Below are 14,850 nucleotides of genomic sequence, written 5' to 3'. Positions count from 1 at the left end.
GGTCCTTTCCTCTTTGTCTTTGCATCTCGATACATTATGAGGACATTTTGTTTTGGTTCCTCTGTGCCTTAGTCTACCAGGTCAGTGACCTGTCAGAGACATATGTTTGCGTAATATTATTTCATTAGGAGACTTGACCTTTTTTAACTTTAAAAATATGTCCACGTTACATTTATCTCGTTTATTGTGTTGTGACAGTGCAGGAAAGTGGAATGCTTTTGATGTCACCCCTTTATCAGATGAATATCTCATTTGTTCTTTCATATAATTGAAACTACTACTACTAGTTTAAGTTATACAGTCTATTTCTTTATTCAACACATGGTGTCGCTATTGGCCAGGCTGTGAAACATTACATCTCCACCCTTTGGCAGGAGACAACTGAACGGGTAATTTTTCAGTTGCTGTTGTTCGAGGGAAGCAGTCCGAGTTACATCGTTTTTCTCTTGATTTTACTGGATGATCCCTGTTGAATTTGCAATATTAGCGAAAACCGTTTCATTTCCAACACACATCGTCATGATGGAGCTCAGACTGAGCTACTTCGTTGTTTTTCTATTGTTGAAACACGTGAATGGGGACGTGAGCTATTCCTTTCAAGAGGAAATGAAGCGTGGATCCGTTATTGGGAATATAGCGAAGGATCTTAACCTGGAATCGAGTAAATTGTCTACTAGGAATATCCGCATTGATGCCACAGGAAACCGCAAACGTTATTGTGACATCAATCTCAGCAACGGAGATTTAATTGTTGCCGACAGGATCGACCGGGAGGAGCTTTGTGGAGAAAAGCTGTCGTGTGTAATAAAACGCGATATTGTTTTGGAGAATCCCCTGGAACTGCATCTGCTCAGTCTACACGTTCAAGACATTAATGATAACTCGCCACAATTTAAAGAAGAATCAATAAATATGGAAATCCAAGAGTCGGCGGTAAGGGGGGCTCGTTTTGTGCTAGAGGAGGCGCACGATGCGGATGTAGGACAGAATTCAGTTCAGCAGTACAGCCTCAAAAAGAATGATAATTTCATTTTGTCTGTTGATGGAAACACAATAGAGCTTGTTCTTGAAAAGGAACTTGATCGTGAAAAACAACAAGAGATCCATTTGCTCCTCACAGCTTTAGATGGAGGCTCTCCTCAGAGATCAGGTACTGTAGTCATACACGTCACTGTGCTGGATGCTAATGATAACGCCCCAGTGTTTAGCCAGGCCGTCTATAAAGCCAGTCTGCCTGAAAACTCTCCTGTAGACACTGTAGTTGTCACAGTCAGCGCTACTGATGCAGACGAGGGAGTCAACGGAGATGTGACGTATGAATTTGGACACGTGACTGAAGATGTAAAGAGAGTTTTTAGTATTGACCGTAAAAGCGGAGAAATAAAAGTGAACGGTGAAATTGACTTTGAGACTGCGATGACATATGATTTGCGCATTAAAGCAAAGGATGGATTGGGATTGTCGTCTTATACAAAGGTAACAGTTGCCGTCAGAGATGTTAATGACAACACACCTATAATCTATGTGAAATCTCTGACAAATCCAGTCCCTGAGAACATGTCACCTGGTTCAGAGGTGGGCATCATTAACGTGCAGGATGCAGATTCGGAAAATAACCAACAGGTCCGCTGCTCCATTCGGAATAATGCCCCTTTTAAGTTGGTTCCCTCTATTAAAAACTATTATTCTCTGGTGACCACAGGACAACTGGACCGTGAACTAGTGTCTGATTACAACATTACAATCACAGCCACTGACGAGGGCTCTCCCCCTCTGTCCTCGTCTAAAACTGTTCAGTTATCTGTGGCAGACATCAACGACAACCCACCTGTGTTTGAGGAGCAGTCCTACAGCGCACATGTGACTGAAAACAACAAACCTGGCTCCACTTTATGTTCCGTTACTGCTCGAGACCCCGACTGGAGACAAAACGGTACCGTGATTTATTCTCTGTTACCCGGTGAGGTGAACGGTGCCCCGGTGTCCTCCTATCTGTCTGTTAACGGAGACACGGGGGTGATCCACGCTGTGAGGACGTTTGATTATGAACAGTTCAGGAGTTTTAAAGTGCACGTGATGGCCAGAGACAACGGTTCTCCTCCGCTCAGCAGCAACGTGACCGTCAGTGTGTTCATATCGGATGTGAATGACAACTCTCCTCAGATACTGTACCCCGCCCCGGAGGGCAACTCCTTCATGACCGAGCTGGTCCCCAAAGCTGCACACGGAGGCTCTCTGGTGTCCAAAGTGATCGCGGTGGACGCGGACTCCGGACAGAACGCCTGGCTGTCCTATCATATAGTCAAATCCACTGATCCGGGACTTTTCACTATTGGTCTCCACAGCGGAGAGATCAGGACACAGCGGGACATTTCTGAGTCTGACAGCATGAAACAGAACCTTGTTGTGTCAGTGAAAGATAACGGACAGCCCTCTCTCTCTGCCACCTGCTCCATGTATTTACTTATCTCTGATAACTTGGCTGAGGTGCCAGAACTGAAGGATATTTCTTACGATGAGAAGAACTCCAAACTGACCTCTTATCTGATCATCGCGCTGGTGTCCGTGTCCACCTTTTCCTCCTCACCTTCATCATCATCAATCCTGGGTGTGAGGTTTTGTCGCAGGAGAAAGCCCAGACTGTTGTTTGATGGAGCAGTCGCCATCCCCAGCACTTATCTCCCTCCTAATTACGCAGATGTTGACGGAACAGGAACTTTACGCAGCGCTTACAATTATGACGCCTACCTGACAACAGGTTCCAGAACCAGTGACTTTAAGTTCGTGTCATCTTACAATGACAACACACTGCCTGCTGACCAGACTCTGAGGAAAAGCCCTTCAGACTTTGCTGAAGTGTTTGGAGACTGTGATTCTTCTCCTGAGGTAGGGCCATGTATCATATAATCTTGGTCGTGTTCATCATCCTGAAAAATGTATTTACCCACCATGTATTTGTTGCACAGTTATAATCTAAGGTTGTGAGTAAATATACATATTTATAGTATTCTTTAACAAAACATATGATGCCCTGGTTACCAGTATACATTCTGAGGAATTTATCTTCAGTTGAACTTGCCTTTTATCTTCCCACATGATTGCCCATCATGCTATAGCAATCCTTTGAAATTACGTTAACTTAAATCTGTCCATGGTTCTGAAATCGGTTTGTTATTCAGTTCTATTTTTTGGGCTAATTTACTTCTTATACATTTCTATTCTTTTTTTTGATTTTCTATGTAACTTGGTTATATATTTCATTTTCTGAATGATAATTTAAGTCAACATATAAGTTTACTAGTATCATTGTATTTATTTGATTGAATCGTAGTTTCTTCTTTATAATTGGATCTGATTACTTATACGTTGAAGGTTTTGCATATGTTGTCCCTTATTCTGCTTGAGTATATTGTTCATTTGTGGTGTTTTTTCAATGATGCTGGTTTTGCTGTTGAATGTGTTATGTCTTAAATCAATCTGGTACACACATACTGACATAATTTGGTAGATCATTTTAAAGGCTTTTGTATGATTTCGTTGCATAATGAAAACCTAACTACAAAACTGTTGTTTCATTGACTTGCACTCTCAAACTGAGGTGCTTTGAATACATTTTGATCGTCGAGAGTACATTTATAAATCTCAAGATCTGCTTCATGAGGTACAGTTTTTGGGGTATCTTAAGGCATATTTATCATAGCGAATAAACCTTTCTCGCCAGTAATAATAGATTACACACAAGTGCACGAGAGAGGGACAAAGAATAATTTCTCTATTTAAATACAAAACAGTTAAACCACGTTTTTTATAAAGCGACATGCAGAACACCTATAACACCTTAGATGTATTAGTGGGTCTTTTTGGACCGGTGAGGTGGTTTTTCTTGAAGTATCTTTGTAATTACATTTTTTTATCATTTCATATTCCAGCTATTACTCAAAACAACATGTTTTGGATATCATGTCATTCACATTTCAAATTTAATGTTAAGAACTTGTATAGTTTTCGTATTACCCCAAGCTTCCATAAGTGGGTCAAAAATGACCCGCATGCATTTTCTATGGTATCCTATGGGAACCTTTGATTCTTATCACCTGTTACTTTCAGGAATACATTCACAGTAGAACACACAGACTACATCACAAGTGACACCTCTCAGGAAGATTATTTTACACAGCAAGATCTGATACCTAATAATAATAATAATAATACATTATATTTGTATAGGGCTTTTCAAGGACTCAAAATCGCTTTACAATATAAGGGAAGGTTAGGGTGGGGGGTATGGGACTATCAAACTTGATCAACCGGCATGGATTGATGGGGGGGGGGGGGGGGGCTATGAGTAGACAAGAGGAGAAGAGATGAGTTTTGAAAAGGGACTGGAATACTGTGAGGATCTCAGAATAACGGAGATCTTTCGGACAATATATTCCAAACGTTTTTTTTCAAAATGTAAAAAACAATGATAAAATGATAAATTGTGAAAAATTAAATAAATATAATATTTCTAATGTGAACCAAAATATAATACTAAATATTATACAAGTGATTTTTCTTAACCAACATGACAACAATGGCATAAAAACACATATTATTCTAATACGGGTCCTTTTAGACCCACTTATGGAAGAGTGGGTCCAGTCACTCGTGCATCTAAGGGTTAAATGTTGTTCTTAATATTAGATTTCTTGTTTCCTGCATTTCACTTCTCTAATGTGACATTTGAAATGGTAGCATTGCTCTACTGATTTATTAAAGCTGTGCAGGCCTGTCTGAAAAGCTCAAATTTAGGAGTTAAATCAGCTTTTATTTTTAGACAATGTAGATTAAAGCACATACAACTTCTTTCTTTTTGGGAGAAATATGTCGGACGTTTTGGTCTCCTGTAAGTTGCCCACAAATTCTGAAGTATACAGAATGTGTCCATTAGATCTGCATTCATTACCATGCAGCAGTAATAGTGATTATTAAAGCTTTTGGTCATGTAGTTGGAGGCACACATTGCTTCAATTTACAGTATCTTAAGTCAAATGACCCTATAGGTTTAATTGTATTGATATTACTGATGAAAATAAATACTTTACATATGTCTTCAATCAGAACAATTGAAGTATTGGGTGACCAAAACTATACAAGAAGATATTTAACAAACATTGTCTTAACTTTAAATGATCCATCTTAATTAACCCATTAAGGTGGAAATGGGAAATAATTGCATCAAGGGAGGGGAAAACTGACCCGTTTCATGTTTGAGTTTATATCAAAGCATTTAAGGCAATATGTTTAAATGATACGTAAAAGTAAACATATAAAGAAGCGGTTCACTGTTAGTGATTGTTTAATGTCTCTAATTTGTCAAGACAATAATTATTGTTGGATTCATCCGCACTCTGTGTTATTGTTTTTACATATCTAGGGCAAAGTATATCTTGTATCGTTTGTGAGTCCCAAGGGCTAAGCGACTATAGTTAATGGTTATGTATTTTTAAAATATGGTATCGTCATTGTTGTTTGTCATTTCTAACGTGGTTCTCTTAGTATCTAAATGTAAACACGACCAAATCCTACCTCACCATGTTGTACCCGGAAAGTACTCATGGTGTCAGTTGTGTACCAGTACACGAGAGGGCACAGTCATTCTCCACCCTTCGGTCTCAGCACATTAAAGCCTGGTTATGCTATTGTACCGTGGTTTACAAAAACGCTTCGTGATATGAACGCAGTGTGAAGAGTGTGTATATTGGAGGAAATCGCAGCTGTATTCTTGATTGATTTGGGACAAACTTGGAAGCAGTTCTTATACTTGCAGTAACAATGGGAGCAGCAGATTTGCGCTGCTCTACAGCGTTTCTTTTATTTTCTCGGCCTCCACCCCGGCTATGGAGACGTGAGCTACTCTATCCCGGAGGAGATGAAACCTGGATCTGTAATTGGAAATATCGCTCAAGATCTTGGACTTGATTTGGGTAGATTGTCTGCTCGCAAGGCCCGTATTGATGACCGAAGATAATGTCGTTAAGTACTGCGGTGTAAATCTCAACAACGGAGATTTGATCGTACAGGAAAGGATTGACAGAGAGGGGCTCTGTGCAAAAAGGCATCGTGTTTTAAAACAGGAAACTCGTGCTTGGAAAATCCGCTAGAACTGCACCGTATTAATATTCGCGTTCAAGATATCAATGATAATTCACCCCAATTTAAAGAGGAGTCTCGTAATTTTGAAATTAGGGAATCAGCGTTCAAAGGTGCACCTTTTCTCCTCGGGGAGGCACACGATGGAGACATGGAGAAAATAATGTTCAAAGCTACACACTTCAGCAGAACGATCATTTCAAATTAAATGTACGCTAATCAGGGCGGACGAAAGTACTGCGAATTAGTTTTAGATAAAAGAATTAGACAGAGAGGATAACAACGATATCATGTATTGCTTACCGCATTTGATGGAGGCTCTCCTCAGAGATCAGGTACAGTAGTCATTCACGTCACTGTGCTGGATGCTAATGATAATGTCCCAGTGTTTACACAGACCGTTTTTAAAGCCAGTCTGCCTGAAACTCTCCTCGTGGATACATTGGTGATCACATGAGTGCAACTGATGCAGACGCAGGTTTAAATAGCGAAATTACATATGGGTTTGACCATATTTCAGATGAAAATAGCAACGTGTTTTCTCTACATCCCAAGTCGGGAGAGGTTGAGAGTAGCTGAAGCTATTGGATTATGAGAAAGTAGCATCCTATGAAAATGCAAATAAGCGCGAAAGATGGTCTAGGATTAGTTTCGTACGCAACGTTACTGATTGAACTTACAGATATGAATGATAACGGCCCCTATAGTCTCTTTAAAATCCCTGACTAACCCCATACCTGAGAACGTGTCACCTGGTGCAGAGGTGGGTCATCATTAACGTGCAGGATAGAGACTCTGAGAATAACAGACAGGTCCGCTGCTCCATTCAGCAAAACGTCCCTTTTAAGTTGGTTCCTTCTATTAAAAACTATTATTCTCTGGTGACCACAGGACAACTGGACCGTGAACTAGTGTCTGATTACAACATAACAATCACTGCCACTGACGAGGGCTCTCCCCCTCTGTCCTCCTCTAAAACTGTTCAGTTATCTGTAGCAGACATCAACGACAACCCACCTGTGTTTGAGGAGCAGTCCTACAGCGCACATGTGACTGAAAACAACAAACCTGGCTCCACTTTATGTTCCGTTACTGCTCGAGACCCCGACTGGAGACAAAACGGTACCGTGATTTATTCTCTGTTACCGGTGAGGTGAACGGTGCCCCGGTGTCCTCCTATCTGTCTGTTAACGGAGACACGGGGGTGATCCACGCTGTGAGGACTTTTGATTATGAACAGTTCAGGAGTTTTAAAGTGCACGTGATGGCCAGAGACAACGGTTTCTCCTCCGCTCAGCAGCAACGTGACCGTCAGTGTGTTCATATCGGATGTGAATGACAACTCTCCTCAGATACTGTACCCCGCCCCGGAGGGGCAAGTCCTTCATGACCGAGCTGGTCCCCAAAGCTGCACACGGAGGCCTCTCTGGTGTCCAAAGTGATCGCGGTGGACGCGGACTCCGGACAGAACGCCTGGCTGTCCTATCATATAGTCAAAGCCACTGATCCGGGACTTTTCACTATTGGTCTCCACAGCGGAGAGATCAGGACACAGCGGGACATTTCTGAGTCTGACAGCATGAAACAGAACCTTGTTGTGTCAGTGAAAGATAACGGACAGCCCTCTCTCTCTGCCACCTGCTCCATGTATTTACTTATCTCTGATAACTTGGCTGAGGTGCCAGAACTGAAGGATATTTCTTACGATGAGAAGAACTCCAAACTGACCTCTTATCTGATCATCGCGCTGGTGTCCGTGTCCACCTTTTTCCTCACCTTCATCATCATCATCCTGGGTGTGAGGTTTTGTCGCAGGAGAAAGCCCAGGCTGTTGTTTGATGGAGCAGTCGCCATCCCCAGCGCTTATCTCCCTCCTAATTACGCAGATGTCGACGGAACAGGAACTTTACGCAGCGCTTACAATTATGACGCCTACCTGACAACAGGTTCCAGAACCAGTGACTTTAAGTTCGTGTCATCTTCCAATGACAACACACTGCCTGCTGACCAGACTCTGAGGAAAAGCCCTTCAGACTTTGCTGAAGTGTTTGGAGACTGTGATCTTCTCCTGAGGTAGGACCATGTATCATATCATCATAGTCCTGTTCATTATCTTATAGAAAGTTGTATTTACTCACCACCTCTATTTTTGATTTTGAGTAAATAGTCTAATTTATAGTATTCTTTAAAAAAAAAACATATGCCTAAATTAGTCAGATGTCATTATGTGGTACATTTTGTGGAATCTATTTCCTGTTGAACTTGCCTTCTATCTCCACATATGTCTCTTATAATGGAGTAATCCTTACATTACATTCCGTTATCTCTGTCCATCGTGCTGAAATCGAGTTTACATTAAGTTATATTTTTATGGCTAAGTTACAAATATATTATATTTTGTTTTGATTTCCTTTTTTAGTTTAATTTATCAAACTTGGTGTGATATTGCATTTTCTCATTGTTATTCAATTTTGACGTTATCGTAGTCTTTTTAATATACATTGGAGGTGATTACTTCTTGATATTGAGACACTGTGTTAGAGCAGAGTTGAATAATTATCAGTCCATTAGATCTTTATTCATTAACATGCAGTAATATTGATTAAAAACGTTTTTGGTCATATAGTTGGAGGCACACATTGCTTCAATGTATATGTTATACTCAAAGGACCCTTCAGGTTTAATTTAATGATAAACTGCTCACATATTTAGTTTACATATGTTTTTCTTCAATCGGAACAATTAAAATATTGTTTGAAAACCACTATACAAGAGGATATTTAAAAACATTGGCTTAACTTGAAATAATCCCATCTCAACCCATTAAGGTGGAAAAGGGAAGGAAGTACATCAAGGGAGGGAAAACTGAGCAGTATTATGTTTGAGTTAGGGACAACATTTAGGGATATTAAAGCTTTCATGTTAAAAGTACACAATAAGATGCGGTTCACCTCTTAGTGATTGTTTTATGTCTATAGTTGGAGAAGCTAAGAATTATTTTGTATGGTTTTGGAAGCAGTTTGACTTGAATTCATCTCCACCTTTTGTTGCTATTCTTTTAAATCGCTAGGGGTCAAAGTTATCATATGTCGTATGTTAGTGCCATGGGAAAGCTGCTAGATATAGTTATATGGACCAATGACACACCCTACATCATTACATTTGTGGTTATCATCCTGAAGTGGCTGCAATTTTCTTCCCTGCTTATTACAAAAGCATTTTTTTCCCTTTTGACTGTTTAGAGGTATATATACGCACAGCCACAGATCTTGAAGTGTACCCAGAGAGTTCATCTTTTCTTTCAAAGCGCAACATTTTTCCCTCAACTTTCCAAACACATCCTATCGATGCAACAACAACATGTAGTGAAATGTCTGTATTTTTCTTCAATAATCGGTTGTTACAATAGCAATGTAACTTGTTACATTTGTTCAGAGATGTTCTACTGCTTAGGTATGGACCTTTCGCCCTTTCAGTAAACAGGTTTTTAATAAATCTCTCATAAGGCAATATTTGTATCTGACCGTTTGCTTTTTTCGTTATACAAAATTAGCCAATAATATAAATGATATGGGAACCTACATCAGATACAACTTTTTTCTCAAAGAAAAAAATTACAACATTGGTAAAGCCTGATAGGGTCAGAGGCTTGGTCTGTTATAACTTGGAGAATATCTGCCATCCATTGTTCAGGGTGCAACTTGTATGTTTATTATTACAAATGTGAGGCAGTTATTTATGTTGTCTTGACGTGCCCTTGACCGATACTACGCATTTGAGTTTCCTTACTCATTCCCATCTTTGTGCCTGCATGCTTTTGGTGTACTCTGAATAAGAAACTGATTTGGAAAGATACGGAGAGAATGTAGCATGCTTTTTCAAACATATCATTTAATTTATTGTTTTCACTTTTGGATCTATCTGTCTATCGTTTTGTTTCATCGGGCTGTGATTTGAGTGAGCAGTCCTTTGCAGTAATCAGTATGCTTACTTTTATAAGGGGTGATGATATCTTTACACATTTCAACAGATTTGATTGTTTGGTCCTTTCCTCTTTGTCTTTGCATCTCGATACATTATGAGGACATTTGTTTTGGTTCCTCTGTGCCTTAGTCTACCAGGTCAGTGACCTGTCAGAGACATATGTTTGCGTAATATTATTTCATTAGGAGACTTGACCTTTTTTAACTTTAAAAATATGTCCACGTTACATTTATCTCGTGTATTGTGTTGTGACAGTGCAGGAAAGTGGAATGCTTTTGATGTCACCCCTTTATCAGATGAATATCTCATTTGTTCTTTCATATAATTGAAACTACTACTACTAGTTTAAGTTATACAGTCTATTTCTTTATTCAACACATGGTGTCGCTATTGGCCAGGCTGTGAAACATTACATCTCCACCCTTTGGCAGGAGACAACTGAACGGGTAATTTTTCAGTTGCTGTTGTTCGAGGGAAGCAGTCCGAGTTACATCGTTTTTCTCTTGATTTTACTGGATGATCCCTGTTGAATTTGCAATATTAGCGAAAACCGTTTCATTTCCAACACACATCGTCATGATGGAGCTCAGACTGAGCTACTTCGTTTTTTTTCTATTGTTGAAACACGTGAATGGGGACGTGAGCTATTCCTTTCAAGAGGAAATGAAGCGTGGATCCGTTATTGGGAATATAGCGAAGGATCTTAACCTGGAATCGAGTAAATTGTCTACTAGGAATATCCGCATTGATGCCACAGGAAACCGCAAACGTTATTGTGACATCAATCTCAGCAACGGAGATTTAATTGTTGCCGACAGGATCGACCGGGAGGAGCTTTGTGGAGAAAAGCTGTCGTGTGTAATAAAACGCGATATTGTTTTGGAGAATCCCCTGGAACTGCATCTGCTCAGTCTACACGTTCAAGACATTAATGATAACTCGCCACAATTTAAAGAAGAATCAATAAATATGGAAATCCAAGAGTCGGCGGTAAGGGGGGCTCGTTTTGTGCTAGAGGAGGCGCACGATGCGGATGTAGGACAGAATTCAGTTCAGCAGTACAGCCTCAAAAAGAATGATAATTTCATTTTGTCTGTTGATGGAAACACAATAGAGCTTGTTCTTGAAAAGGAACTTGATCGTGAAAAACAACAAGAGATCCATTTGCTCCTCACAGCTTTAGATGGAGGCTCTCCTCAGAGATCAGGTACTGTAGTCATACACGTCACTGTGCTGGATGCTAATGATAACGCCCCAGTGTTTAGCCAGGCCGTCTATAAAGCCAGTCTGCCTGAAAACTCTCCTGTAGACACTGTAGTTGTCACAGTCAGCGCTACTGATGCAGACGAGGGAGTCAACGGAGATGTGACGTATGAATTTGGACACGTGACTGAAGATGTAAAGAGAGTTTTTAGTATTGACCGTAAAAGCGGAGAAATAAAAGTGAACGGTGAAATTGACTTTGAGGACTGCGATGACATATGATTTGCGCATTAAAGCAAAGGATGGATTGGGATTGTCGTCTTATACAAAGGTAACAGTTGCCGTCAGAGATGTTAATGACAACACACCTATAATCTATGTGAAATCTCTGACAAATCCAGTGCCTGAGAACATGTCACCCGGTTCAGAGGTGGGCATCATTAACGTGCAGGATGCAGATTCGGAAAATAACCAACAGGTCCGCTGCTCCATTCGGAATAATGCCCCTTTTAAGTTGGTTCCCTCTATTAAAAACTATTATTCTCTGGTGACCACAGGACAACTGGACCGTGAACTAGTGTCTGATTACAACATTACAATCACTGCCACTGACGAGGGCTCTCCCCCTCTGTCCTCCTCTAAAACTGTTCAGTTATCTGTGGCAGACATCAACGACAACCCACCTGTGTTTGAGGAGCAGTCCTACAGCGCACATGTGACTGAAAACAACAAACCTGGCTCCACTTTATGTTCCGTTACTGCTCGAGACCCCGACTGGAGACAAAACGGTACCGTGATTTATTCTCTGTTACCCGGTGAGGTGAACGGTGCCCCGGTGTCCTCCTATCTGTCTGTTAACGGAGACACGGGGGTGATCCACGCTGTGAGGACGTTTGATTATGAACAGTTCAGGAGTTTTAAAGTGCACGTGATGGCCAGAGACAACGGTTCTCCTCCGCTCAGCAGCAACGTGACCGTCAGTGTGTTCATATCGGATGTGAATGACAACTCTCCTCAGATACTGTACCCTGCCCCGGAGGGCAACTCCTTCATGACCGAGCTGGTCCCCAAAGCTGCACACGGAGGCTCTCTGGTGTCCAAAGTGATCGCGGTGGACGCGGACTCCGGACAGAACGCCTGGCTGTCCTATCATATAGTCAAATCCACTGATCCGGGACTTTTCACTATTGGTCTCCACAGCGGAGAGATCAGGACACAGCGGGACATTTCTGAGTCTGACAGCATGAAACAGAACCTTGTTGTGTCAGTGAAAGATAACGGACAGCCCTCTCTCTCTGCCACCTGCTCCATGTATTTACTTATCTCTGATAACTTGGCTGAGGTGCCAGAACTGAAGGATATTTCTTACGATGAGAAGAACTCCAAACTGACCTCTTATCTGATCATCGCGCTGGTGTCCGTGTCCACCTTTTTCCTCACCTTCATCATCATCATCCTGGGTGTGAGGTTTTGTCGCAGGAGAAAGCCCAGACTGTTGTTTGATGGAGCAGTCGCCATCCCCAGCACTTATCTCCCTCCTAATTACGCAGATGTTGACGGAACAGGAACTTTACGCAGCGCTTACAATTATGACGCCTACCTGACAACAGGTTCCAGAACCAGTGACTTTAAGTTCGTGTCATCTTACAATGACAACACACTGCCTGCTGACCAGACTCTGAGGAAAAGCCCTTCAGACTTTGCTGAAGTGTTTGGAGACTGTGATTCTTCTCCTGAGGTAGGGCCATGTATCATATAATCTTGGTCGTGTTCATCATCCTGAAAAATGTATTTACCCACCATGTATTTGTTGCACAGTTATAATCTAAGGTTGTGAGTAAATATACATATTTATAGTATTCTTTAACAAAACATATGATGCCCTAGTTACCAGTATACATTCTGAGGAATTTATCTTCAGTTGAACTTGCCTTTTATCTTCCCACATGATTGCCCATCATGCTATAGCAATCCTTTGAAATTACGTTAACTTAAATCTGTCCATGGTTCTGAAATCGGTTTGTTATTCAGTTCTATTTTTAGGGCTAATTTACTTCTTATACATTTATATTCTTTTTTTTGATTTTCTATGTAACTTGGTTATATATTTCATTTTCTGAATGATAATTTAAGTCAACATATAAGTTTACTAGTATCATTGTATTTATTTGATTTATTTGAGTGAATCGTAGTTTCTTCTTTATAATTGGATCTGATTACTTGATTGATATTGGGACACGTGTTAGAGCACTAATACGTTGAAGGTTTTGCATATGTTGTCCCTTATTCTGCTTGAGTATATTGTTCATTTGTGGTGTTTTTCAATGATGCTGGTTTTGCTGTTGAATGTGTTATGTCTTAAATCAATCTGGTACACACATACTGACATAATTTGGTAGATCATTTTAAAGGCTTTTGTATGATTTCGTTGCATAATGAAAACCTAACTACAAAACTGTTGTTTCATTGACTTGCACTCTCAAACTGAGGTGCTTTGAATACATTTTGATCGTCGAGAGTACATTTATAAATCTCAAGATCTGCTTCATGAGGTACAGTTTTTGGGGTATCTTAAGGCATATTTATCATAGCGAATAAACCTTTCTCGCCAGTAATAATAGATTACACACAAGTGCACGAGAGAGGGACAAAGAATAATTTCTCTATTTAAATACAAAACAGTTAAACCACGTTTTTTATAAAGCGACATGCAGAACACCTATCACCCTTAGATGTATTAGTGGGTCTTTTTGGACCCGGTGAGGTGGTTTTCTTGAAGTATCTTTGTAATTACATTTTTTTATCATTTCATATTCCAGCTATTCCTCAAAAAACATGTTTTTGATATCATGCCATTCACATTCAAATTTAAATTTTAAGAACTTGTATAGTTTTCGTAATTACCCCAAGCTTCCATAAGTGGGTCAAAAATGACCCGCATGCATTTTCTATGGTATCCTATGGGAACCTTTGATTCTTATCACCTGTTACTTTCAGGAATACATTCACAGTAGAACACACAGACTACATCACAAGTGACACCTCTCAGGAAGATTATTTTACACAGCAAGATCTGATACCTAATAATAATAATAATACATTATATTTGTATAGGGCTTTTCAAGGACTCAAAATCGCTTTACAATATAAGGGAAGGTTAGGGTGGGGGGTATGGGACTATCAAACTTGATCAACCGGCATGGATTGATGGGGGGGGGGGGGGGGGGCTATGAGTAGACAAGAGGAGAAGAGATGAGTTTTGAAAAGGGACTGGAATACTGTGAGGATCTCAGAATAACGGAGATCTTTCGGACAATATATTCCAAACGTTTTTTTTCAAAATGTAAAAAACAATGATAAAATGATAAATTGTGAAAAATTAAATAAATATAATATTTCTAATGTGAACCAAAATATAATACTAAATATTATACAAGTTATTTTTCTTAACCAACATGACAACAATGGCATAAAAACACATATTATTCTAATACGGGTCCTTTTAGACCCACTTATGGAAGAGTGGGT

At 40.2% G+C, this 14,850-nt stretch overlaps 1 protein-coding gene and 1 pseudogene across 1 annotated transcript; both read left to right on the top strand.

Moving 5' to 3' along the window:
- The first annotated feature begins 443 nt into the window (after positions 1-443).
- On the top strand, positions 444-8,212 carry LOC117453624 (protocadherin beta-15-like). Its single transcript, XM_034092509.2, has 4 exons — positions 444-2,886; positions 6,897-7,184; positions 7,289-7,445; positions 7,575-8,212. Exons 1-4 carry the CDS (start codon positions 460-462, stop codon positions 8,210-8,212), a joined length of 3,510 nt encoding a protein of 1,169 aa, XP_033948400.2. The 5' UTR covers positions 444-459.
- Positions 8,213-10,683: 2,471 nt separating this feature from the next.
- Positions 10,684-13,081, top strand: LOC117453627 (protocadherin gamma-A11-like; annotated as a pseudogene).
- Positions 13,082-14,850: the final 1,769 nt, after the last annotated feature.

This window comes from Pseudochaenichthys georgianus, chromosome 10, assembly GCF_902827115.2.
Source record: "Pseudochaenichthys georgianus chromosome 10, fPseGeo1.2, whole genome shotgun sequence".
In the NCBI taxonomy this organism is placed as follows: Eukaryota; Metazoa; Chordata; class Actinopteri; order Perciformes; family Channichthyidae; genus Pseudochaenichthys; species Pseudochaenichthys georgianus.
The sequence above is the reverse complement of the archived record's forward strand: the minus strand, read 5'-3'. Positions and strand labels throughout refer to the sequence as shown.

Bases quoted from the DNA above. Each gene is read 5' to 3' on its own strand.
- LOC117453624 (XM_034092509.2), top strand. From the start codon at position 460: ATGATCCCTGTTGAATTTGCAATATTAGCGAAAACCGTTTCATTTCCA. The intron at 7,185-7,288 runs GTGACTGAAAAC...GTTACCGGTGAG, and splicing joins AGCAGTCCTACAGCGCACAT to GTGAACGGTGCCCCGGTGTC. The intron at 7,446-7,574 runs GTCAGTGTGTTC...TGGTGTCCAAAG, and splicing joins CGCTCAGCAGCAACGTGACC to TGATCGCGGTGGACGCGGAC.